The sequence below is a fragment of the Scyliorhinus canicula genome, chromosome 20, assembly GCF_902713615.1.
Source record: "Scyliorhinus canicula chromosome 20, sScyCan1.1, whole genome shotgun sequence".
NCBI classification, from domain to species: domain Eukaryota; kingdom Metazoa; phylum Chordata; class Chondrichthyes; order Carcharhiniformes; family Scyliorhinidae; genus Scyliorhinus; species Scyliorhinus canicula.
This window is the reverse complement of record NC_052165.1, coordinates 14,886,779-14,914,073: the sequence shown is the minus strand read 5'-3', so window position 1 is coordinate 14,914,073 and position 27,295 is coordinate 14,886,779. Positions and strand designations below refer to the sequence as shown.

At 40.5% G+C, this 27,295-nt stretch overlaps 1 protein-coding gene across 1 annotated transcript; it reads right to left on the bottom strand.

The window, feature by feature from the left end:
- On the bottom strand, positions 1 to 26,582 carry ing3 (inhibitor of growth family, member 3). Its single transcript, XM_038780251.1, has 12 exons — positions 26,384 to 26,582; positions 26,188 to 26,259; positions 22,778 to 22,878; positions 21,356 to 21,421; positions 11,332 to 11,428; positions 10,525 to 10,596; positions 9,923 to 10,039; positions 6,949 to 7,112; positions 5,201 to 5,388; positions 2,364 to 2,550; positions 904 to 942; positions 1 to 721 (listed from the first exon to the last, which is right to left on the bottom strand). The coding sequence occupies exons 1-12, from the start codon at positions 26,409 to 26,411 to the stop codon at positions 605 to 607; spliced, it is 1,248 nt and encodes a 415-aa protein (XP_038636179.1). The 5' UTR covers positions 26,412 to 26,582; the 3' UTR covers positions 1 to 604.
- Positions 26,583 to 27,295: the final 713 nt, after the last annotated feature.

Genomic DNA, 27,295 nt, shown 5'->3' with positions numbered 1-27,295 from the left:
ACTGATCATGATGTTTTACTGGTTAAACACTAATATCATATCTAATACAGGTGAAAAAAAAAGTATTTTCCACATACACAAGTCATAATGTTTTTCAATAAGTTTAGTATCAAAGACATACTGATAATTTTATTCTTATATCCTTTATATCAAAACATGCTGCACCAAAACATTGAACACTAATGGCAAACTGGCATTCGTATGATATTGAAATGTTTGTTCATGTATCATGACACTACCATTTGCCAGCTATACAAGATTTTATTGCCAATATCGCATTTGACTTCAGCCAGCTGAACTTTTAAGTTTCAAAGTAATAATTAAACAAGAAAGTAAAGCATCTTTAAACAAATATTGATTATATATTTGTTTTTTTGCTTCAGTTAGATTGTTTAATAAGAGAATATTTGAATAGTCATGTGGTGTTTTACACAAAAAACTATGCAAAATCCAAGTTTCATCAATAAGCTTTACATTCTCAAATAGGAACATAAATAAGTGCACTGCAAAACGTCAGAAATTGCAGTTTTTGTTGCTCTCATTCAATGTTCTATTTAAAATTTGGACAAAGCACCAGTCAAATTAATTCCTCTGCTGTTGAGGTTCACTTATGGCGACTGCCGCGCCTCTTCATTGCTGCGGTGCATTGTGGACAGTACCATTTTCCCTTTGGAGCCTCTGTTAGTCCAACACACCCATAATGGAACCATTCAATGGGGCACTTTAAAAGAAAAAGAACTGTTGTTAGAATGCATTTTAATATGAAATACTTTAATGCACCAAATTTGCATCATTCAGTCACCATAAATAGTGCCATCTTTCATTTATTTCTTACTGTAGTTTACAAACAAATTTTACAGTTTATTGCATTGTTTCAAACCATTAAAAATGGAAAATACTTACATCTTGATTATCGCACCCTACCATTTCACCATATGAAACCTGAAAAAAGGAAACATACAAATACATTTTCAGTCATATTTTTATACTCATGAGTTATCCTCAGTGAACTATTCAACTATTAGGGCCATCAATCACTGGCTGTGTTTATTGGGAAGCGACACCAATCAGTCTAAACTTCTTATCTTCTATTATTCGGTCAAAATTTTATATTAACACCAACTTCAGCCTGGTTAAAATATATTATTTAATGCATTTCTGGCCATTTAACAAGATTTTCATCCATGATTGTTACCAGATTTTGCACCTTACCAATAAATACATTTCTGGCTAGGTTTCCATGTAGGTAACACATCTGTCAGGTAACCAGCTCCTTTTATAATTGTTCTCATAAACATTTATGAATGTTCTGGAGTCTTATTCAAAGTAAAGACTTGTTCTTTACTTCAGTCAGTCACTGCATTGAGCTTCCACTATGTTGTGAACTTACCAAGTGATTGGAAATGGGTAAGGAATGAAGGACAAATTAAGAGCTTGAGGTGGAGATTAGAATTCTATTTTGGATCGCCACATCCATTATTAATGTTCTGCCCTATCAGATTTAATTTATTCAATAAAATTAAATATATTTCTCGAGGTTTGTAATGGGCCACAGATTTTTTGAACCATATATTAAGAGGCCATCTCAATATAGCCCATTATTCACTCTCAGTATCTTCTACATTTTATAAACAAATTCAAGTTTATTTACTTTGAAATAATACATTCTGGAAATTTTCAAGAGAGAAGCAAGAAAAGGCCAGGTCCAAAACAACTACGAGGAGGGCATACGGAAGGGCAACCGGGCACCTGACCACCATGGGCCTAAAGCTAACGGGCCACCCCCAAACCTGCACATACAATCTCAATTCATAGTTTACATGGATCCCTTGTATTTTTTTCATTTCCTGTCCTTGTCTCAAGTTTGTAAATACTGGTATAACAATATTACAACCAATCAAATGTAAATAATTAATAAAAAATACCATTTAAAAAAAAGATAATCTAAAGCTAGAATTTTAACATAAAAGGATTTGAGGTAAGGGGCAAGGAGGTTTAGAGGGGATGAAAGGAAAAACCTTTACACCATTGGGTGGTGTGGGTCTGGAACACACTGCTTAAAAGGGTAGTGGAGGCAGAAATCCTCATAATACTTTAAGAAGTATTTAGATGTGCACTTGCGATTCCAAGGCATACAAGGCTATGGGCCAAGTGCTGGAAAATGGGATTAGAATAGTTTGGTGGTCGGTTTGACCGACGCAAACACGATGGGCCGAAGGGCCTTTTCTGTGCTGTCGGCCTGTAACTCTATAACTATGCACAAACCCTGGCAATTTGGGTCTCTTATTTTTAAACAAATAAAATAGAACATGAAGCATGCTCAGCATATTTATTCATAACTCTTCTATTCATACCAAACTCACCTGATTGCAGATACAATAACGAGGCTCATTGGGATCATATGTCCAATCCACTTGGTTATTGGAATCCGACTCAGGTAAAGCTGGAGTCTGCTGAGGAATCTCTTGTGCTACTACAGATGATGAAGAGGAGGAAGAGGACGATGAAGATGATGATGAGGACTGATGATTTGAGGATTTGTTGCTGTTTCTGAGCAAAAAAAAAATATATAAAAGTTACAGATTGGCATTCAGACTAGGTGATTGTATTTATCTAGTTCACATTTTTATTGATAAGCGTGGCAATATAAAAATAAAGACTTCTTATATAGACTGTTACGCTATTACACTGGTTTAGCTAGTATTGGCGAACACTGGCATATCAGCATTTAAGTATTGAATCTTATTGGTATAGCATAGTAATGCTATAAATTATATCACACAAAAATAGTTTGATTGGAAAGGCAAATTATTTCATGTATTGCAAAGGAAATGGAATATCAATTGTACAGGCCATTGATGAGACCATATCTGGAGCACACGGTACAGTTTTGTCTCCTTAGTCAAGACATAACTGCATTAGAAGCAAGTCTGAGAAGGTCACTCGATCAATTCCTGGGCTGAAGGAGTTATCCTGTGAGGAAAGTTTGGGTCTGTACCACTGGAATTTAGAAGAATGAGAGGTGATCATATTGAAACTACAAGATCCTGAGGGGACCTGAAAGGGTGGATGCTGAGAGGATATTTCTCCGGATGTAGAACGAGGGAAAGGTTGAAAATATGATGTCTCCCATTTAGGACAGAGATGAGCAGAAACAATTCCTCTTGAGGGTTGGGAGTTTGTGGAATTCTCTTCCCCTGAGAGCAATGGAAGCAGGGTCACTGGATATTGTTTAAGGCCGAGTTAGATAGACTCTTGATTGATAAAGGAGTCAAAGGGAATGGGGGTATATATGAAAGGGGAGTTGAGGCCACAATCAGATCAGCCATGATTTATCAAATGGCTGAGAAGGCTTAAGGAGGCCAAATGGCCTACTCCTGCTCCTAATTTGTATGTTTGCATGCGCGTAAGATTCTTACTTTGTGTAGGAATTGAAAATATATGACTTGTACTAATCCAGGATTTCAGTACGCTCATGAGATTAAGGCCGGAATTCTACAGCCTTTGGAATTCTCTTTTCCCACCGACAATTCACTCCCGCCCATGGATTTCACAGTGGCGTGGGGTGGCTTCAATGGGAAATCCCATTGGCAAATAGCAGGAGTAGAGAATCCTGTCGCCATCGAACAGTGCACCACCAAAAAACATGCGGCTAGGGGACTGGAGAATCCAGCCCTAGATCAAGAAACATATCATGGGCACTTTAAATCGAGAGAATAAGATGCTTGTAGTATGGAACTTGAATACTGTTGAAAAGGGAGACTTGTTGCTGAAGCTTGTACACATCAGGACAAATGCAAGAATACCAGATTTTAATTGATCACAACAATATATAACATGGGAATATAATGACTTGGCAAGTCGGCTCGGATAGGCTGAGGTAGAGGCATTGGCAAGGAGAAAGCAATGGGGAACTACAGTGCAAGATGAAAAACCTCGGCAACACATTTTCTATTACTGAAAAGAGGCAAACACATTTATCCATCAAATATAAAATACTTTTTCTTTCATAGAAAATTGGCAAATAAAACAGTTCATATACACTTGGTTCAGTCCCAAAACTCTAATGACCAAATCACTTCCCATTCCTTCTCAACAGAGGATATCTGATCAGTACCAAATAATTATTTTAGGGTGGAAACAAATAATTTAAGTTCCTGATTGTAACTTTTAATAATAATTTGGTGACTTTTATTTTTTATTTATTTTTTTAAATAAATTTAGATTACCCAATTATTTTTTCCAATTAAGGGGCAATTTAGCGTGGCCAATCCACCTACTCTGCACATTTTTGGGTTGTGGGGGCGAAACCCACGCAGACACGGGGAGAATGTGCAAACTCCACACAGACAGTGACCCAGAGCCGGGATCGAACCTGGGACCTCAGCGCCGTGAGGTGGTTGTGCTAACCACTAGGCCACCGTGCTGCCCCTGGTGACTTTTATTAAGCAAAAATAATCAGACAAGTACTATGAATTAATTTTCCTTAACTGCAACTTTGCAACAAATCACTTTCTGACGCTATAGTAAAAACATAAATATAATCTAAAACTTGATTCTAAACCTAATGTGACAACAGTGGAGCAGAAAGAGACTCAGAGGGCAGAATTCAATGTCCTCCTGTGGCGGGGTTGATGGTAAGGGGGCATTTAAAAGGTAAGTTTTGCTACAGTTGTGTTGGTGAGACTGCATCCACCTCTACCCCATTTATGTTTTTTGGGCGATGGACCATGCACCAGCAGCAACAAGTGGCAATGCTGGAAACACCTGCCAACCTCCACCAGAGTCCTTGATCCTGGGGAAAGGTCACTTCAATCTGATTGGCTTAATGTTTTGGGCTTTCCCAAAAAGAAGCGATGACAGCCTCCCTAGTTCTCCAACTGACAGGTGAAACCCCTACTGTCTTCTTTAAATTCCACCCAGAGAGAGTTTCATTTCAAAGTTAAATCAGGGGCTAAATCCAGATTAATATTATGCTGAACTGTCGATATCAAAACACCCAATTGAGTTGTATTATTCCATCACCATAACGAACAATCTTTCAAGTTGGTTGTTATACTTGGCCATTAGGAGATTTATTTTGGCACACAGTTGATATTAACTGTTTTGTTAATTTTTTAAAAATAAAATATATTCTAATCTGATTAAAATCAGATTAAAAACAGAGAAAATAACAAATGTCTTGAAAATAAAAACATACTTGTTTTTTCGACCGCTGCGTGAATCTGTGGCTGATGTAGATAATGTCTGTGTCAGTGTAGAGGCTAAGGTTGAGGAATATCCTGTTGATTCTCTTGAGATAGAGAATTCTCTTGCAAGCTGGAAGTCGTTGTTTTTGAATGCTTCGTAAGTGGCCTTTATAGTAGATGTCCTCCTCCCTTCCTTCATCTTATCAAGAATAGGAGTAAAATCTTTACATTTCAAAATTGTAATTAAATGCATTATAAATATTTACTTTTTTAAAAAAAAAATCTTTATTATTGTCACAAGTAGGCTTACATTAATGAAGTTACTGTAAAGATCCCCTAGTCGCCACACTCGGATGCCTGTTCAGTATACAGAGGGGGAATTCAGAATGTAAAATTCACCTAACAAGCACTTCTTTCGAGACTTGTGGGAGGAAACCGCAGCACCTGGAGGAAGCCCACGCAAACGCAGGGAGAACATGCTGACTCCGCACAGACAGTGACCCAAGCCGGGAATCGAACCTCGGACTCTGGCGATGTGAAACAACAGTGCTAACCACTGTACTATTGTGCTTATGTCCTTTCTACTTCCCAATATCTGTTACAATAAAATGTTGTTGTTCAAAATTCTTAGGAGATTATGTACTTTAACATAAACATTCTACATTGAAATGTGGCATATACAGCATACAGCTAACGAAAATGCAACACCATAGCTAACGTCAAGAGTGAAACTTGTTCATTTCTACAGAATAATGATTGTAGAAATTTGAAGCAATTCAGTTTAATAATTTACCATTTAATACTATTTATGAATGAGTTATCAAGTAGTTCAATGAAACTACACTCTTAACCACCTCTGCAAAGCTGCTTCTAACATTTGAGTAGCCTCATTATGATACACAATGAATGTTCTGAAAATCTTTGAAATTTTCAGCTGATTCAGAATTAAAATTCACGAGCAATTATTTATTAAATCTACTGGTCTGAATATATGAATTGTATTAATGCTTATCAGACAAAGTTACGGAAGCATTCAGTATCAGGATCCATATAGGCATACTACTGGCACCTTTGGTAATGGAAAATAGTTAGAATGAAAGGAAGGCTTGCACTTTTATGGCACCTTTCATGACCCAAAGAACTTTACAGCCAATAAATTATTTCATGGGGTGTGGGTATCACAGGCAAGGCCAACATTTGCTGTCCATCCCTAATTGCTCTTGAATAGAGTGGCCTGCTAGGCTATTTCAGACAGCAGTTAAGAGTCAACTATATTTGCTGTGGGTCAGGAGTCAAATGCAGGCCAGACTAGGCAAGGGTGGCAGATTTTCTTCCAGATGGGATATTATGAAAACTAATGATAGTTTCATGCTCGCTAGGACTAGATCACCAAGACTAGCTTTATATTCCAATATTTTTCTGAATTGAACTTAAATTCCGCCAGTTGCCCTGGTGCAAATTAGACCAATGTCCCCAGAGTATTAGCTTGGGCCTCTGGAATACTAGTCTGGTGGTTACCATTATGTCAATATCTCCCTGTAGTGCAGTTACTGCTGTAATGTGGGGAGAACCAATTTGTGCACAGCAAGGTCCCACAAACAGCAATGTGACAACGACAAAATAATCTATTTTTATGATGCTGATTGAGATAAATATTGGCTAGAACATGCACCATTTGCCCAATAAAAGCAGTCTGGATAAACTAGGACAGAATGAGTGTTGAAGATTTGATAACCAAATAAAATTTCTATTTAATTACCTGAGCTGTTGCTTGAACAGCCTGGGCTGCTGCCATTGTAATAGCTGCAGCTCCTGGACCCGCTCCAGGTGTTAACGAGGTAAGATTGTATGAGCTGAGAGGCTGTGATGAATTAATATTGTAGACACTGTTGGAAGTTGATGTTAAATTACTATTACGGCATCCTGAAAAGAATGGGAGAGGGGGAAATACAATCAGGAATAAGTGAGAACACATTCTATCAATTCGCAGAATATTTCTATTTAAAAGTAACCATACATGAAGTCTCAAACCATCTGACATCCCAGTTTCACTATACTTTATAAATATCACTATACTTTATAAACAATTTTTCCGAAGGGCAGACTGACTGACAATTTGCACCCCTCGGAGAATGTGAAATACAGAATGTATCAGCTATGGTTCAAATGTTCATAAACATCAGAAACATATACCATGCTTGGATGTTACAGTGGTAATGACCTGAATAGAACATACAACATACAGTGCAGAAGGAGGCCATTCAGCCCACGAGTCTGCACCGACCCACTAACTTTTGTTTTGGCACTAAGGGCAATTTAGTATGGCCAATCCACCTAACCTGCATGTCTTTGGACTGTGGGAGGAAACCGGAGCATCCGGAGGAAACCCACGCAGACACAGGGAGAACGTGCAGACTCCGCACAGACAGTGACCCAGTGGGGAATCGAATCTGGGACCCTGGCACTGTGAAGCCACAGTGCTATCCATTTGTGCTACCGTGCTGCCCTAAATCTTTCAATATTCACCGTTATTACTCCACGCTGCACATATGCAGAAAGATGTGGAAATCAGACATTGCTGTTATTGCTTCAATGCTCCTCCAGGAGGGTATGCTGTTGAGATTCCCCAAAAAGTGCAATCCCTAAGAAATCAATGAATTGATGGAAACTTCAAGAAAATCAGCACCATAACTATGCAAATACACCTTAACCACTTAAAATATTGTCAATAGGGAATTCAGGAGAAATGTGTTTTCAATGAGTGGTAGAAATATGGAATATGCTACCTCAAGGAATAGTTGAAGCAAATCGTAAATAATTAAGAGGAATTTAGGCAAGGTCATCAAGAGAAATTAATAGAAGGGCATGCTGATAGGATTAGATGAAGAGTGGAAGGAGGCTTGTGTGGGGTATGAACACTGCCATAGACCAGTTGGGAAATGGCCTGCTTCTGTGCTGAGGAATCCATGTCCTGAATCTTAATTTGAATAAAAAGAAATTATGAACTTCATGTTAACATTGCTGCTTTGAATTTAATGGTTGACTTTATATTAATAAAATTAATCACAGGATTTAATTATGTTCAACAGTGTTATATTCCTAAATATTTAAGAGGATTTCTGTTGTTTCACAAATTTAGGAATTGTAGTCCAAAGATTACATCAACAAAATAATTTGCTTCCCTTTAGGCATCCATTAATTGCATAACACATTTATTGCATAAGGGATTAGCAGTTATTTTTACATTGAGCCATACACATGGTGGTATAAGCAGTAATTTTTCATTTTAATATTATTCCACTAATCTCCAGAAGTGGTATGCTATAATAAACCTGGTTAGTAATGCAAAGAAAGATATCTTATGAAGGACTTTGGAATCTACTTAGTTTATCCTTATCGTAGACATGCACTTTCACTAAGCAGTCAGTTCTTCACACAAGCATTTCATGACAGGAAAATAAAGCAGTAACATTTTAACAAATTAATTGTCGTAGAATCATTACATTAAAAACAGAAATTCCAGGTAAATTTGGACACCTTAATAATGATTTTTAAATTGGGCTCTTTGGCCCGGCTGGTGTTACAAAAGCCTGAAACTGCAAAAAATATCAGCTGGATGCTTCAGTACAGCACTGCCTTGGCTTTGTTGAACCCCGCCCGAATCCTGGCCAGCTCCACTTCAATGTCCTGATATATCATGATTTGGGTTCCCTCCCATTCATAGTCCCGCCGTGCCCTGTCCCACCTTATGATTTTTTCTTTGTCCTGGAACTTGTCACAATCACTGCCGCAGCATCTCCCCAGCTCGTCTTCTGCCTCAAGGACCTATGGATCGGGTCCACCTTCGGGGCCTTGTCCACCAACCTGGCAAACATCCTCGCTCGTCGCGACGTAGCTCGTAGCACTTGTTCCCTCCACTCCCTCCAGCAGACCCACAATACGCAGATTTTGCCGCCTGGACCTATTCGCCTGGTCCTCCACCTTTGGCCGCAACGACTTGCACAAATCCCCCAGGATCGCAATCTCCGCCTCCAACGACACAATGCAGTCACTCTGGTCGGACACCACCTTCTCCACCTCCTGGGTCATCACCTCCTGCGTCTTGAGGTACTTCTCCACCCATTCCAGGGTCCTACGAAAAGGTGCCACTGCCCCTCAATTGCCTTTGACTAGTTGTTCTTCATTTCCTCCCTTTGCTGCTGAAACTCCTCTTTGATGAAGTTCACCAATTGCTCCATTTGCAGCTTTCCCGTCGACGACACCCCTTTCCCACCACCATTTTTGTAATTGGTGCTGCGCTGCGAGTCTCCTCCAACTCTTTCGCCAGGTCTTTAACTGTTTTCAGCCGGGTTTGATAGCCTGTAAACATGACCATCCGGGGCCAACCTCTTCCCTACATTCTCTGCTCCATCATTTCACTGAATCTACCCACAACTCAGGTTGAAAAGGGCCAAAACCAACAGCTTCAAGCAGGAGCCACCCTGTGTGCAACCACTCTCCATGGCCACCACCCGAAGTCCCTCACTTTCATCATTTAAGATACTCCTTAAAACCTACCCCTCTGATCAAGTTTTTAATCAACGACATAATAATCTCCATGTGTGGTTTGGTTTCATAATTTGTTTATAATGCTCTTGTGAAGGCACCTTGGGCGTTTTATTATGTTATAGGTACTATAGAAGTACAAGTTATTGATGTAAAATGATGCTACAGTTTTAAACAATTCAGGTTACCTGGTGTATTTTCTTTTGAAGCATCTGATGTAAGTGTAGATAAAAGAGCTTCGGATTTGAATTTCTTCTCAGGAATATGGTCAGCGGTGTGGTGGGTAGATGGGTTATATTTCCGTTCTGTAAAAATATTGCAAAATAGATTGAAAAAGAATTAGGTTGTACTTTCCAGCATTTTAATTTACTCAATAAATCTCAACGTAAACAAATTTTAAAAGGAACAACAATAAAAATCTCTGATGCAGCGGAGTATAAATGCAAGATAACAGTGTAATAGTAGTGCAGTTGGTGAATTTTAAAATATTGTGATATGCAATGTTAATTAACTGCAATGTAGCATGCAACCTTTGTATTTTTTCCACCATTATTTTTTCTTTCCTTCATTTTTTTAATACTTAAAAAAAAAGAGTTTAATAAGATTTCAGATGTTAACTGCTGAACAGAATACTTTGCCACCCAGAGTCACACAGTGTACAATTGATCATTAAGCGCATTATCAAAGCAGTCGGACCATATAACTGTACTTAATCTTGTAATGTATGAAAGGAACAAAAAGTTAATCAGTCTAACAAAGCAGCTTATAAAGGGCACTACTCAGCACTTACTTTCTAATGGAGTGTGTGAGTGAGCATGATGGTTATTAACTGGCTGAGGTGGGTTGTCCAAGTCCAATGATCCTGAAATAAAAATAAGGGAAAACAACCAATTAAATATCTTAACTATAGACACCTGTTAATGAAAGCCAAGATTCTTCCCACTAGGCTGCAAATTACCACTGCAAGCCATTACAGGGTAAGGCATTTTAGCTCCGTGGTTGGCCGAAGATTTACCAGAAATCTGTGCTGGTTACCCAGCCTTACCCAGTTAGATTTAGTAGTATTGCTAATACATCTGGTGTCCCTAAAATTAGACTTTTGACAACCTGTAGGACAAGCTTCTAGGTATATAATGGAAGTTCTATTTGTATTGAATCCTCAGTAATTTGGTTTTAATTAACTGTGGTGCTACTTACCATATACCGAGCACCTGATCAACCAAAAGGTCAATCAGAAATGCTGTATATTTTTGTACTGGAGTTCCAATCTTTATTACAGCATTACACTACAGCAGGTTTTTACAAATTATATCCAGCTTTAAAGATTATACAAAATAAGATTACAGGAAAAAAACATTTTAACAGCAGCTGCCAAGATACAACCACCCCATGTCTCAATATCTGAATAAAATCATACCAAGTTAAAATTGCATTTTACTGACATCTACTGACAATTTAGTGTTACCACTGTTGCCAACAGTTTTCAGCTTAGCTTGTGGTCTGCCAGAAACATGAAGTTAATTTGTTTAATATGTCCACAATAAGATATTGAATTCGAGAATTAAAGTATCAATCTGTAATAAATCAACATACTTACTCCTTTCCAATATTTCTGTAATTCCAGCATTATCAGCTTCAAGCTCCATTTTAAATTTGGCAAGTTCTTGGTCCAATTTACGTAGATGTCTATCCACCTGGTTAATCAAAATAATTGAAATAAATCAAACTATATACTCAAATCCGTTACACAAACCATGGATTATCATTGGCAGCCAAACATATTGAGCAAAAGCTGCTAACCATTTGCCATTTATAATGATATAATATTTATTATTGTCACAAGCAGGCTTACATTAACACTACAATTAAGTTACTGTTGTAAGCCCCGACACTCAAGTCAATTAGAAAGATACAACCTATAAGAAATTAAGCATGTTGGTCATTTTGAGGAATGCAATAATCTTTTACTGCATTGGTGTCATGCTGCATTTGTATTTAAACCTCTTCACCATCAATCATACTGTGTCTTCTTTTCCAGTCTCAGAACGTTTTATTAAGTTAGATTTGGTGGTCTTTGGGGTTGTAGATTTCGGTCGCAGCCAATGAGATGTAAGAGGCAGCATTTCCGCCTGATGGTGAAGAAGGGCATTAAGGGTAGAAATTGTGGAGGCGCTTGCCATAATCTTCCAACCCTCTTTAGATACGGGAGTTGTGCTGGGAAACTGGAGAATTGTAAATGTTCCACCCTTGTTCAAAAAGAGTGTAAGGACGGAGGTCAGTCAGTTTAACCTGGATGGCGGAAAGTAATTTCCAGTTCAGAAACAATAATCTGGTACAAAATTAATAGTCACTTTGGCAAACATGAATTAATTAAAGAAATTCAGCATGGATTTAAGGGTAAATTGTGGTTAACTAACTTGCCTTGAATTTTTTGATGAGGTGACAGAAAAGGCTGATGAGGAAAATAAAGTTTATGTAGACTTCCAAAAGGCTTTTGATAAAAGGCTCATCAGGAAAGTTAGAGCCCATAGAATAAACAGAAGCAGAATGGATAAGAAATTGGCCGAGTGATAGGAAACAGAGAATAGTGATGAACAAGTGTTTTTTCAAATGAAGGTATGGATTGAGGTTCATGTGGACCCTTGCTTTTCTTGAGATAGACCAAGGTGTACAGGGCACATTTCAAAATTTGCAGATTAAAATATTGTAAACTGTGAGACGGTAGTTATAAACTTCAAAAACAGGCTGGTGGAATGGGCAGACAAATGAGGCAACGTAAGATAAAGGGTACAATTCTAAAGGGGGTGCAGCAGAGGTATCTGGAGGTATATGTGTACACATTTACAGGAATTAGGCGAATTGCACGGTCAGAGAGCTGGCACAGACAAAATGAACCAAATGTGCTAACACCTTTTTGAATCTGTGAGCATGCTCAGGCATGGACTGCTTAAATTTATTTCACACAGCATACACTGTGATATATGAACATGCAACTCATCCAGGTCTTAATATATGGTTAATTGTATTTAGTAGTGAATCTAGGCTTTCTGCACATTCTCACAATTCACTTTTGTTGAATCATTTTCCAGGTAAAATTTAACTTTGAATGTGACATGTCTTGTGACTGAGTCAATGGTGTGCAATGATGGCTGTATATTTGCCATAAGGATGCAGAGAAAAGGTGATACACTATCCAACACTGGCAACTAATGTATTTAATGCCAAGGCATCCATGATAAATGTTGGGAACTGCATTTTGTTGAACAGGTTGAATTATGAAAAATTGCTGTTAGGCTGAGGAATATGAAAGCCGATATGCACAGATAGCTTACTATCTATGATTGAGTGGTTGCAATATTCTAACAACTGAACGAACAAAAGATAGTTATTGGAAGGGGTACCATTCTTAAAGCATCTTGGAAGTGAAAGTTCCAGATTAATTTTTTTTTAATTTTTTTTTTTTTACAGGATTAGGCAGGCCTCGGGTTTTCTTAACTGCTTACCGATGTACAATAAACAAAATGTATATTGTGGAATAAAAACAGGAAATGCTGGATATACACAGCAAGTTAGGCAGCATCTGTGGAGAGAGAAACTAAATTATGTTTCAGGTAAGTAACCTTTCATTAAAAACTGGAAAAAGGTAGAGATGCGACAGGTTTTAAATACAGAGGCAAGGAACGGAGTGCTGGAGAAAAGGGAAAAGTTGGAAAACAGGAGAGGTTAAATGAGATTATTTGGACCTTCCCCCCATTCCCGAGACCCCATAAATAAAGAGACCCCAGAAGAGAGACACCTTTCACGAAGCTTCCCAGAAAAAGAGATCCCTGTCAGGAAGCTAGAGAGCAGTCCAGGTAGGGGCAGTGAAATAAATTACTGCTTTAACACTCGTCTGGACAATACACCTGATGGCTCAGACAATTCCTGGAAAGAGAAAACCAGTCAGCTGTGTTTGACTCCCAACAGATCTTTGAGTTGCAAACCATTTATTCATTTCATCTTTGATATTGATTTTATTAGGCTGTGATTGGCAACTTCCACACACACACACACACACACAACACATCAGCGGCATCTTCCTTCATGGTGGAGTAACTCTGCAATGTTTATAAACATCAAGCTTTGATTAACAGGTCCTGGATCACTTCAGTTAGGTGCTGTCAGTTGACCACTTCAAAATTACTCAAAGTGATTCCCGGCCCAGAGATTCACGTGGGCTGCGGGAATATGGTGCTCGTCCCGCTAAGTGGATGCAAATGGGTCTCAATGATCCTCCCGCTGGCACAGGGTGCAAACCTCGAACCAGACACCAGCAGGGGCCCAGAGTATCGGAAACAGGTCAGCACCTCATTTTCTTTACTAATGCGGGATTCTCCACTTCACTGGGAACTCCGCTGCCAGTGGAACGAGGCAGGGAATTTCACGCATTGAGTCAAGAAAGCTATAAAGTGCCGAACCAAAAGACCAGTGCGGTTCCTTGAGTTTCCAGTGAGCTTCATTAGAACATCATAACAGGCCAACGGCAAGATCAGAGAATGGGGCAGAGAATTGAAATGACATGCAACCAGGTGCTTCAAGGTCATTTTTGCAGACTGAAAGGAGATACACCGCAAAGCAATCACCCAATCTGCAATTGGTTTCCGCAATGCGAAGGATAGCAAAGTCAAGCAAGGGAGAAGTTGGTAGTGCATTGTATGAAGGCAAGAGAGGGACGAAAATTGCAAGCAAAGGAGACAATGTTTTCCCGTTTGGTGCAAGAGCAGGAGATAGCACCAACAGAGTCATTAATGCCAGAAAAAGAGGCGGTGGAGAATCATAGAATCCCGACTGTGTAGGGATGCCATTCAGCCCATTGAGACTGCATCGACCCTTTCAAAAGATCACCCTACCGAGGCCCAATCCCCCACCCTGTAACCCCACCCAAAGGGGCAATTTAACATGGCAACTCACCTAACTTGTACATTATTGAAAAGTGGGAGGAAACCCACGCAGACACGGGGAGAATGTGCAAAATTCACACAGTCACTCGAGGTCGGAAACAAACCTGGGGCCCTGGCGCTGTGAGGCAGCAGTGCTCACCATTGTTCCACCATGCTGCCAGGCCAGAGTAAGACTGGAACAAAGAATGTTCCAAATACCCATGAAAAGACAGGCATACAGAGGGTACCACACATGTTCCCTTAATGATGCATTTTATTTGAGGAACAGCATCCCACCTTCAAATTCAGTACTTTGCAGCTATATAAATACAACATGGAGTCCAACAGTTTTCAGGTCATCGCCAACCCTCCAATTTTCTTTGGCACTGATTGTGCTATTGCTATTTACATCTCCTATAGAAGCATAAAAAATAGAATAGGAGGATGCCATTTGGTCCTTCACGCCTGCTCCGCCATTCGCTACAATCTGGTTGATCATTCAACTCAATAGCCTAATCCAGCCCCCAGCCCCCCCCCCCCCCCCCCCCCCCCGGTATCCTTTCATCCCTTATGCCCCAAGTGCTAAATCTAACTTCTTGAAAGCATACGATAGTTTGTCCACAAATTGTTTCTTGGTAGCAAATTCCAACGGCCAACCACTCTCTGGTTGAAGAGTTTTCCCCTCATCTCAGTCCTAAATGGTCTAACCCGTATCCTCAGACTGTGACCACATTTCTGGACACACCCACCACTGGGAACATCTCACTTGCATCTACCCTGTCTAGTCCTGTTAGAATTTTATAGGTGTCTATGAGACTCCCCCCTCATTCTTCTAAACTCCAGCGAATACAATCCTAACCAACGCAATCTCTCCTCATAATGCCAGTCCTGCCATTCCAGAAATCAGTCTGGTAAACCTTCTCCACACTCTCCCTAGAACAAGAACATCCTGCCTCAGATAACAAGACCAAATCTGCACACAAAGTTCCAGATTTGGTCTCAGCAAGCCCCTGTTCCTGTACTCGAGTCCTCTCGCTATGAAGGCCAACACACCATTTGCCCTCTTTACAGCCTACTGCACTTGCATGTTTACATTCAGCGACTGGTATACGAGGACACCTAGGTCTCGTTGCACATTCCCTCTCCATTCAGATAGTAATCTATTTTCATGTTTTTGCTACCAAGGTAGATAACCTCACATTCATCCATATACTGTATCTGCCATTCATTTGCCCACTCATTCAACTGGTCCAAATCACACTGAAGGATCTTTGCCTACTCCTCCTCACAGCTCACCTTCCCAACCAGCTTTGTCTGATGCAAATTTAGAGATATTAGATTTAGTTCCCTCATCTAAATCATTAATATGTATTGTGAATAGCTGGGGTCTCACCACCGATCCCTATAGAACCCCACTAGTCACTGCCTGCCATCTCAATACACTACGCGTAAACCTATGTGCTTTAATTTTATACAACTTTGTTGAAAGCCTTCTAAAAGTCCAAATAAGCCACATCCACTGGCTTCCCTTCATCAACTCAACTGGCCACTTAAAGAATTCCGATGGATTTATCAGGCTTGATAAATCTATGCTGACTCTTTCTAAGTGCTCTACTATAACATTTTTGATAATGGATTCTAGAACTGTTTTTTCTAGAACATCAGGCCTACTGGTCTATAATTCCCTCTACCTTCCTTTTTAAATAGTGGGATTACATTAGCTACCCTCCAATCTATAGGAACTGTTCCAGATTCTTTGGAATCTTGGAAGATGACTACCAATGAATCAACTATTTCTAGTGCATCGTCCTCAAGTACTCTGGGATGACGATTATCAGGCCTTGGGGATTAGCCTTCAATCCCATCAATTTCCCCAATACCAGTTGTCTACTAATACTGATCTCCTTCAGTTCCTCCTTCTCGCTGAACTAAGGGGCAGCACGGTAGCATAGTGGTTAGCACGATTGCTTCACAGCTGCAGGGTCCCAAGTTCGATTCCCAGCTGGGTCACTGTCTGTGCGGAGTCTGCACGTTGTCCCAGTGTGTGCGTGGGTTTCCTCCAGGTGCTCTGGTTTCCTCCCACAGTCCAAAGATGTGCACGTTAGGTGGATTGGCCATGCTAAATTGCCCTTAGTGTCCAAAATTGACCTCAGTGTTGGTTGAGTGGGGTTACTGGGTTATGGGGATAGGGTAGTGTGATCTTGGGTGCTCTTTCCAAGAGCCGGTGCACTCGATGGGCCGAATGGCCTCCTTCTGCACTGTAAATTCTATGTCTATACCATGTTCCCCAACATTTCTAGTATAGATCACCTCTTTTGTCTTGCATCATTATCCCTTATACCATTTAAACTGTCCCGTCTTCCACCCTTTCATAGACCATTGGTTTGTCCTTTCCTCCCATCTAGCCTTGCCCTGTCTGTGCATAATTAAAACCTGTCCCATCACAAACTTTTTCCAATGCTGGTAAAAGGTCATTGGCCCAAAATGTTAACTTTGGTTTCTCTCTCCACAGATGCTGTCTGACATGCTTTGTATTTCAAGTATTTTCTGTTTTCATTTCAGAAATCCATAAAAGCAGCATTCTGCTTTTCCCTTAACGTTAAGCATGGAATTAGTTTGACAGAACACTACTGAAAGCACAGATTGAATTCCCTAAAATCTCAGGGTTCTGTGTTGTTTATTGCATCGCTGTTCCAACAAGTAACAACTTTTTAAAAAAAAACTCGTCAATTGTTAATTCACAACCAAATTCACTTTGAACTTGAGCTGATTCCAGATTCAGTAGTAACATTTTGTGAGGAGTTATAGCAATTTTGAGATTTAAGTGTACAATATTATATACTTTTCTTCTGCTCACTGGGAATGTCACTTGTTCAAAAAGTCAAGATGCTAAGTCAGGCAGGATCTTCCAATCCTAAAACAGGTATACCGCTTTGGATACTGTTGGGGGAGATGCCTCACCAGGGGAAGGCAGTAGTAGCCAGGCTCATAGCACCGTGGCTGGCTCTGCTGCACAGAAGGGCGGGAAAAAGACTGGCAGGGCTATAGTCATAGGGGATTCAATCGTAAGGGGAGTAGACAGGCATTTCTGTGGTCGAAAACGAGACTCCCAAATGGTATGTTGCCTCTTGGGTGCACGGGTCAAGGATGTCTCTGATCGGCTGCAGGACATACTGAAGGGGGAGGGCGAACAGCCAGTTGTCGTGATGCATATAAGCACCAACGATATAGGTAAAAAACTGGATGAGGTCCTACAATCAGAATTCAGGGAGTTAGGAGATAAGTTAAAAAGTAGGACCTCAAAGGTAGTAATCTCAGGATTGCTACCAGTGCCACGGGACAGTCAGAGTAGAAATTCAAGAATAGTCAGAATGAATACGTGGCTTAAGAGATGGTGCAGGAGGGAGGGGTTCAGATTTTTGGGACATTGGAACCGGTGGGACCATTACAAATCGGATGGTCTACACCTGGGCAGGACTGGAACCAATGTCCTAGGGTTGCTTTTGCTAACACTGTTGGGGAGATTTTAAACTAATGTGGCGGGGGATGGGAACCAGATTAGGAAGTTAGAGGTCAGTAAAGAGGCAGCAACTAAAGCTAGTAAGGTACTAGATAATAAACTCAATGTGACTAAGGGGAAGAGTAGACAGGGAAGAGATGATGAACGCAAAGGGACAGGTGGTCTGAGGTGCATTTGTTTTAATGCGAGAAGTGTAGCAGGTAAGGCAGATGAACTTAGGCTTGAATTAGTACCTGGGAATATGATGTTATTGGTATTACTGAGACTTGGTTGAGGCAAGGGCAAGACTGGCAACTAAATATCCCAGGGTATAGATGCTTCAGGAGGGATAGAGAGGGAGGTAAAAGGGGTGGAGGAGTTGCATTACTAGTCAGAGATGATATCACAGCTGTGATTAAGGAGGGCACGATGGAGGATTCGAGCATTGAGGCAATATGGATAGAGCTAAGAAATAGGAAGAGTGCAGTAACATTGTTGGGACTTTACTACAGGCCTCCCAAAAGCGAGCGTGAAGTAGAGGTACAAACATGTAGACAGATTATAGAACGTGGGAGCAATAAGGTGGTTGTGATGGGAGATTTTAACTTCCCCAAAATTGAATGGGACTCATGTAGTGTTGGAGGTGTAGATGCAGCAGAATTTGTAAGGAGCATCCAGGAGAGTTTTTTAGAGCAGTATGTATATAGTCCAACTCGGGAAGGGGCCATACTGGACCTGGTATTAGGGAATAATCCCGGCCAGGTGGTTGAAGTTTCAGTCGGTGATTACTTTGGGAATAGCGATCACAATTCCATAAGTTTTAGAATACTCACGGACAAAGACGAGAGTGGTCCTAAAGGAAGAGTGCTAAATTGGGGAAAGGCCACGTATAACAAAATTCGGCAGGAGCTAGGGAATGTGGATTGGGAGCTGCTGTTTAAGGGTAAATCCACATTTGAAATGTGGGAGTCTTTTAAGGAAAGGTTGATTAGAGTGCAGGACAGACATGTCCCTGTGAAAATGAGAGATAGAAATGGCAAGATTAGGGAACCATGGATGACGGGTGGAATTGTGAGACCAGCTAAGATGAAAAAGGAAGCATACATAAGATCGAGGCGACTCAAAACTGATGAAGCTTTGGAGGAATATCGGGAAAGTAGGACAAATCTCAAACGAGCAATAAAGAGGGCTAAAAGGGGTCATGAAATATCTTTGGCTAACAGGGTTAAGGAAAATCCCAACACCTTTTATTCGTATATAAGGAGCAAGAGGGTAACTAGAGAAAGGATTGGCCCACTCAAAGACAAAAGAGGGAATTTATGCGTGGAGTCAGAGGAAATGAGTGAGATTCTTAATGAGTACTTTGCATTGGTATTCACCAAGGAGAGGTTCATGACTGATGTTGAGGCTGAGGATGGATGTTTAAATACTCTAGGTCAAGTTGGCATAAGGAAGGGGGAAGTTTTGAGTTTGCTAAAAGGCATTAAGGTGGACAAGTCCCCAGGTCCGGATGGGATCTATCCCAGGTTACTGAGGGAAGCGAGGGTCGAAATAGCTGGGGCCTTAACAGATATCTTTGCAGCATCCTTGAGCATGGGTGAGGTCCCGGAGGACTGGAGAATTGCTAATGTTGTCCCTTTGTTTAAGAAGGGTAGCAGGGATAATCCAGGGAATTATAGACCTGTGAGCTTGACGTCAGTGGTAGGCAAACTGTTGGAGAAGATACTGAGGGATAGGATCTATTCACATTTGGAAGAAAATAGACTTATCAGTGATAGGCAGCATGGTTTTGTGCAGGGAAGGTCATGTCTTACAAACCTAATAGAATTCTTTGAGGAAGTGACAAAGTTAATTGAGGAGGGAAGGGCTGTAGATGTCATATACAAGGCCTTTGATAAAGTTTCCCATGGCAGGTTGATGGAAAAAGTGAAGTCGTATGGGGTTCAGGGTGTACTAGCTAGATGGATAAAGAACTGGCTGGGCAACAGGAGACAGAGTGTAGTGGTGGAAGGGAGTGTCTCAAAATGGAGAAAGGTGACTAGTGGTGTTCCACAGGGATCCGTGCTCGGACCACTTGTTTGTGATATACATAAATGATCTGGACGAAGGTATAGGTGGTCTGATGAGCAAGTTTGCAGATGATACTAAGATTGGTGGGGTTGCAGATAGCGAGGAGAACTGTCAGAGAATACAGCAAAATATAGATAGATTGGCGAGTTGGGCAGAGAAATGGCAGATGGAGTTCAATCCAGGCAAATGCGAAGTGATGCATTTTGGAAGATCTAATTCAAGAGCGGACTATATGGTCAATGGAAGAGTCCTGGGGAAAATTGATGTACAGAGAGATCTGGGAGTTCAGGTCCATTTTACCCTGAAGGTGGCAACGCAGGTCGAGAGTGGTCAAGAAGGCATACAGCATGCTTGCCTTCATCGGACAGGGTATTGAGTACATGAGTCGGCAGGTCATGTTACAGTTGTATAGGACTTTGGTTAGGCCACATTTGGAATACTGCGTGCAGTTCTGGTCGCCACATTACCAGAAGGATGTGGATACTTTAGAGAGGGTGCAGAGGAGATTCACCAGGATGTTGCCTGGTATGGGGGGTGCTAGCTATGAAGAAAGGTTGAGTAGATTAGGATTGTTTTCGTTGGAAAGACGGAGGTTGAGGGGGGACCTGATTGAGGTCTACAAAATTATGAGGTATGGACAGGGTGGATAGCAACAAGCTTTTTCCAAGAGTGGGGTGTCAATTACAAGGGGTCACGATTTCAAGGTGAGAGGGGGAAAGTTTAAGGGAGATGTGCGTGGAAAGTTTTTTACGCAGAGGGTGGTGGGTGCCTGGAACGCTTTGCCAGCGGAGGTGGTAGAGGCGGGCACGATATCATTTAAGATGCATCTGGACAGATATATGAACGGGCGGGGGAAAAGAGGGAAGTAGATCCTTGGAAAATAGGCAACAGGTTTAGATAAAGGATCTGGATCGGCGCAGGCTGGGAGGGCCGAAGGGCCTGTTCCTGTGCTGTAATTTTCTTTGTTCTTTGTTTGTTATTTGTATGATGTGTGCAATTTACTGGGTTATTTCCATATTGACAATAGTCAAGTTTCCTTCCCATTGCCACTTGCAATATTTCACTAGATATTAATGCCAGAGAGATGTGGCTCTCTGGGCTAGATTTGTACTTTTTCTTGGACACCTACTTACCAAATCATAAATTTGATTTGCTAACTGGACTTTTTCATCAGCATCTTCCAAGGCTTTATAGTAGTCCTATAAAAACGAGATTCAAAAAATTAATCACGCATTTAATAAATTTTAGTGGAGAAAATTGTGACCTAGCATGCATTGGTGCCGGTCTCCGGCCTGGATAAATGGAAATGGTTAGAGAAATCCAGCTGTAAAATCACCTGTCAAAGCCAAAATTAATTATGATTGACACAAGGGTGATCAACCAGCATTGTGGTGACCCCGTGTAACATACGAAAAGCTGAAAAAGCAAAGGAGATAGAGGAGAAAAATGGCACGATCACTTACTTTCTCTGCATGGTTACCATGGCACTGGCATAAACTATTTTGATGTGTTCCATTATCATTTGTCAATACCATTTATTATTGAATGTGTTGCTATATTCCTGTACAGGAGCCCCAAAACACAAATCAAGAAGCTCTACTAAAAATAAATACATAGTCTGCTCTGTTAGTTTCATTTTTATAAAGAAAGGTCAGTATTTGTATTGGAAGTGCTTTAGGATAATTTTTTTGGGCAGTAATTATAGTCCCAGATGACCATAGGCTGCTTTCTCCTTTGAGGGGGAGAGCTCACTGGTGGTGATTTAATCCAAGGACCACCGCTCCTCAGGCGAGGGGCAAGGTTGAGAAGGCAGTCCTTCATGAATAACCTCAGCCGGTACAGGAGTTGGAACCTGCATTGTTGGCTTCGCTCAGCATCACGAACCACCTGTCCAGCCAACTGAGATAAATCGGTCCATAAGTAATTGCTTAATTAAGGCATAAACAAAATGCACATGGATAGTCCAATACGTTTATCTAGTAATATTATAGATCAGGAAGATTTCAAGTTCAATCAATGCTAATCTGCCAGATCTCACCAGGGCTTGGAAAATAGGCACTAGAACTGACTCCTGCACATCCTGGTTAAGGAGAAGAACATATGCTTGTTTTCCTGATCCTTGATGGAAGTGTATTTGTGTCGATGCTATATTAGCATATTAGGTTTGGTTGCAATTATCATGGTTCAATAGCTTACTGGTACTTACTGTTGAGGCTCACAAATTGATAATGGATTTTTAGACAAAGGGTAGGCAATAGCCATAGAACACCTTCAGATGAGGAAAGGAGAAAATTGACAAGAGGAGAAAATGAAACCTTTATTAAAAGTAAAATTTTACATTATTGACAATCAAGTTTAATTTTTTTGCAAGTAGTATTTGGTACCACCAAGCACTGTTGCAGAATTGCACTGTTCTATTAATATTTGTTTCATCACCCATGTTACGCAAACACTTGTGTTTATATAACCCATGTTGCGTTGCTCTAATGTTATGAACAAATTTACAACTGGTATTTTGCTAATAGTTTAAAGGAAACTAATCAAACCGCACTTGCCTTCTTGATTGCCTCCATTTGTTCCTCTCTCCATTCTGGCTTGTTTTTTTTCGCATTGACAAAGAATTCATTCACCCTTTGTTCTAACTGATCCATTGCATCTGTGTGGGGAGGAAATTAAAATCAGCTATTTTCACAGCACGCACAAGGGTTTTTAAAATTGCCAATGCAATGTGCGTACAAGTTTAATCTACATCAGTATTTTTGATCTTTCATCATTGTTAGGAACAAAAAGTAGATGGAATATTTAAAAGTAGGAAAAATTTAATTTTGTGCCCATCCTTATGGTGATGAAATGGATTTTCCTTATCTGAATTAATCTCTTGAGATTGGAGCAGCTCAACTGATAACAGGGCTTGAAGAAAGTCTTTAAAAAGCGTATATTTCTACAATTTTTGATATTGATTAATCGATAGTTTAATTACAGGTACCAATTTTTGAAATTGGTCAACGCATAGATCACTCAAGGACTCTCCTTTTGGTGGCAATTAAACACTTCCGCCATGTGATTCACCACTATTAAGTTGTATGAGAATTTATACAATTTCTCAAGTAATTGTAGGATATTACTTTGCAGGTTACACAGCATCCAACAACTATATTCACAGGAACACTGACTAATGATTCGTCAGCACAATTAGAATGCAGTTAAAATAAAGTGGGACAAGTACAGACTGCAGTACTTCAGGAGTACATTAAGGGTTCCCAGGAATAGCGACCAATGGCAACTTGCATTCAAGTACAGTGCATTTTTTATTATTGTGTCCTCTTAATATTTTCTTTCACATTTACAAGATTACTATTTTTTTTCTGTATTGTTTGCATTTTGTTTTGAAAAGAGTTAACCATAAAGGAAGAGATATAGAAGAAACAACAGAATCACAAGAATTTACAGATGAGGAGGAAATTCAGCTCACCAGCAAAGCCCTAAAATCCCTCAATTTGCAGCATCCAATTATTTGTTAGATAATAAAGTGAACCTGGAAAAACTTCAGAAATGCCAAGTAGCACAGATTCATGTTTGTGAAGGTAAATTTTAGAACAAATACCAAAAGGCATTCTTTACATTATTTTTTTTCCCCTTGAAAATTGAATGGGTTGTTGGCAGTAGTGACTGAAATCATCACCATAATTGAATAAATACTAATAACATTATAGTAAAGGATAGTATTCTAGAGAAATATATAGTCCAGAGGGCCTTTTAGTTGTTTTTGTTTTAAAATGTATAACTGATCAGAATTTTAAAAAGCAAGGTCTGTTTATATAAGGTTGTAAACTGTAAATTGCTACGCAGTAACTTCAAATTTTAATAAAGTTGAGGTCATCCAATTATCTTCAAGTTTTCTTTGCACTTAAATAAATCATCCATTTGTTATAACTATAGTTACTGAAAAATTAATCTCTTCGAATCAGTTGTAAAACTTAGAATTACTTCAGAAATAGTTTTAAGGTTTTTTTTCAACCTTCAGCTGATACTTTCACTAATGTTTACCTCGTAAACTAGACAGTGAACAAATTATTGAAAACAACAATACATGTAACTGCATGTTGTCTATGAGGTTGCTGTTTTAATAACATACACTATGAATTTGAATTGAACCAGCCCATTCAGAGGTTCCCAAGAGGGAGGGCAGGGGGCGGAAGTAAAGAGATTTGAAAAGAATAGTTCATGGCAAAACACCATTGCTTGTGATATAATTAAACTAGTCAGGAAGAAAAATCCTTCATAACTCTGCTCAGTGGGAATAAAATTAATGACAAGTAGCATCACCAATGCCACAAAGCATTTAGCTGGACAACTTCAAATTGATTTCGAATTTTGAAGAGTTTGTTGCAATTTTTTGTCAAATGAACCTGATCATACAAACACAGCTGCAAGCAAACTTTAATTCAACATGCATGAACATGAAAACATTCTAGTTCGACTTCTAAAGTAATGCATCAAATTCAAATGTTTATACTTGTATCCAAACACCAGTGGCCAAAGAAACAGGTTGATATTTCTGGCAAATAAAGGTTATTGATAGTCAATTCTCTTTTAAATCAATTTTACTCACTGTAATTATTAGATTGAATTGATAAAATTTAAATAGCATTTATTCTAGCACGTGATTTCCATTTGATTTACTTTTGTGAATTGGGCGACACACTGCTGCCTATGGCACTGAGGACCCGGGTTCGATCCCAGCCCTGGGTCACTGTCTGTGTGGAATGTGCACATTCTCCGTGTCTGCGTGGGTTTCACCCCCACAATCCAAAGATGTGCAGGTTAGGTGGACTGGCCACACTAAATTGCGCCTTAATTGGGTGAAAATATTGGGTACTAAAATTTACTTTTATATGTAAATATCTTGAACCAAATTCTTAAATGAGAACGGCACAAAGACTCGATACTAAAAACTGCAAACTTAGATGACCATTTTCATGTTATGCCAACAAAGCATTTCATTATACGTATGCACAAGTGTAATACTGCAAGGAAATTTACAGGATCTCAAAAGTTAATTTTAAAAGTATAGGCGGCGGGCTAAAAGCCATCGTGAAGAAACTGCTGTGGCATTAGCAGTTACAATGACATCAAAAGATTATGTGGCATGGGGAAGGTCACAGAAAACAGAGAATGCCATCCACATGTTCACTCCGAACCCGAGTGAAAGAACCATTCCATCAACAGTGGAGTTAAAATCATATTTGAAAAATTTATAGTTATTCCCCCCAAAATACCCCACAAATCCAAGTGTGGCTGGCATCACTTTCTCGAAAGGAAAAGAGCAGTAGCCCACTGGGCGCCGAACCAAGTGATGATGAACACCCTGTTGTTACGGTGCTTTGACAAAGTCACCCAGATTCGAAATGTCAAGCTCCCTTCTCTCTCCACGGACGCTGTCAGACCCGCTGAGGCCCTCCAGCATTTTCTGTTTCAGATTCCAGCATCCACTTTTATCTTGTTGGTATGGTGTGGCGTGTGTCGCTGACATGACGACTCTAAAATAATAATCTTTATTATGGTCACAAGCAGGCCTACATTAACACTGCCATGAAGTTGCTGCGAAAATCCACAAATAGTGACAAAAGAACATAAAACATTATCCAAAAGAGGGGGGTAATCAACATAAATGCAAAAATTATAATAACTGCAAGAGGTGAGATCATATCCCAAACAATTGCTGCAAAACCAAAGTAAAAACGATTGATTATTTTGGGCGAAACTTTTGTTCACTGGAGGTTTTATTTGTAAAGTGGAATATTAATGGAGAAGGGGCAGCCCTGAGGGTATTTTAAAGTGTGTGTGTGTGTTTGGCTGGGGGGTGGTTGTTGGCGGAGATGCCGAGTTTGTGACTCCTTCTCTGTTTGGGGTGAGGAGCGGGCGCTCCGTGCGGCTCTGCCATGACTAACGTGGCTCTGCATACTCTGCACTTGCAGGTCCATCTCCCTCATTTCCGTAAACCTGTCGCGCAGATCCATGGGAAGTTGTTCGATCACTGCCCAGAGAGAGAGAGAGAGAAAAACACAACAGCATTAATGGCGGCCCCGGCTCCCTTATAACCCAGTCCCACATCTAACAACAACAACAAACAGAACAACTCCCCGCCCCTCAATACTCACTCTCTAAGTAATCCTCCAGGTACAACATGTCGATGTTTTTCAACCGGGTGTTTTTTTTTGTTTAAAAATATATAATTTCTTTCCCCTTCCTTCTCCTCTCCTCCCCTCCCCCTTTAAAATGGTTCCAATATGGCGCCCGGAGCCAGTAGCCGTCCGTCCGTGAGAGAGTCAGAGAGAGGAAAAAAAAACCGCCGCTGCTCGAGCTCCCGCCCCCTCCACGACGGCGCGCTCGCTCGACCGCCGCTCCCATTGGCGGAACCCGGCGGCCTCCATTGTGTCGTCACCCGCTCGAAGGGACACGCCCACCGCGCCAGAGGCACGCCGGGAGGTTCGGTGCCGTGCGTTGACGGTGGTTTCTCTGCCTCCCGCCCGCCGATAAAAATTGGGGGCGGAAAAAAAAATAGACGGCGGGAGGTTTGGACCGTTCGGCGGAGTTCTGTTATTTCTCGGTCGTTGTTTCGGGTCGTTTGAATAATAAGACGCGCTTCCGTTTCCAGCGTGGCTGCAAGGCGCCGCTCTTCAATGTGCGCGCACGTCCCGCAGTGAACTCCATGCAACAGGCCGCAGGAGGCGGCCCTTCCTCCCGGTACAGTCTTAACAAGTGGGGCGAATTAGTCCCGCTGCCCAGACCGAGCTCCGTTCCCTTCAGAAAGTGACCATTGAAACTATGCCCCCTTCTCCCTAGGATTACGGGCATTTCCAGAGCGTGACGCTTCGTCCTCTGGTTGAGTCTTAAAACGAATGTGTTTATTTTAAAATTCCCTTCCTCCTGTTGCAGTCTCCATAGAGAGTCTGAACTCGGAGATGATGGCTGGGAAAGATGACGAATTCGCAAGGCTGTCCAAACAGACCAAAGGCACCTCTATTTCTGTGAATCATAGAATTTACAGTGCAGAAGGAGGCAATTCGGCT

Bases quoted from the DNA above. Each gene is read 5' to 3' on its own strand.
- ing3 (XM_038780251.1), bottom strand. From the start codon at position 26,411: ATGTTGTACCTGGAGGATTACTTAGAGA. The intron at 26,260-26,383 runs GTGAGTATTGAG...CTCTCTGGGCAG, and splicing joins CCTGGAGGATTACTTAGAGA to TGATCGAACAACTTCCCATG. The intron at 21,422-22,777 runs GCAAGTGCGGTT...TCGTTTTTATAG, and splicing joins AAATGGAGGCAATCAAGAAG to GACTACTATAAAGCCTTGGA.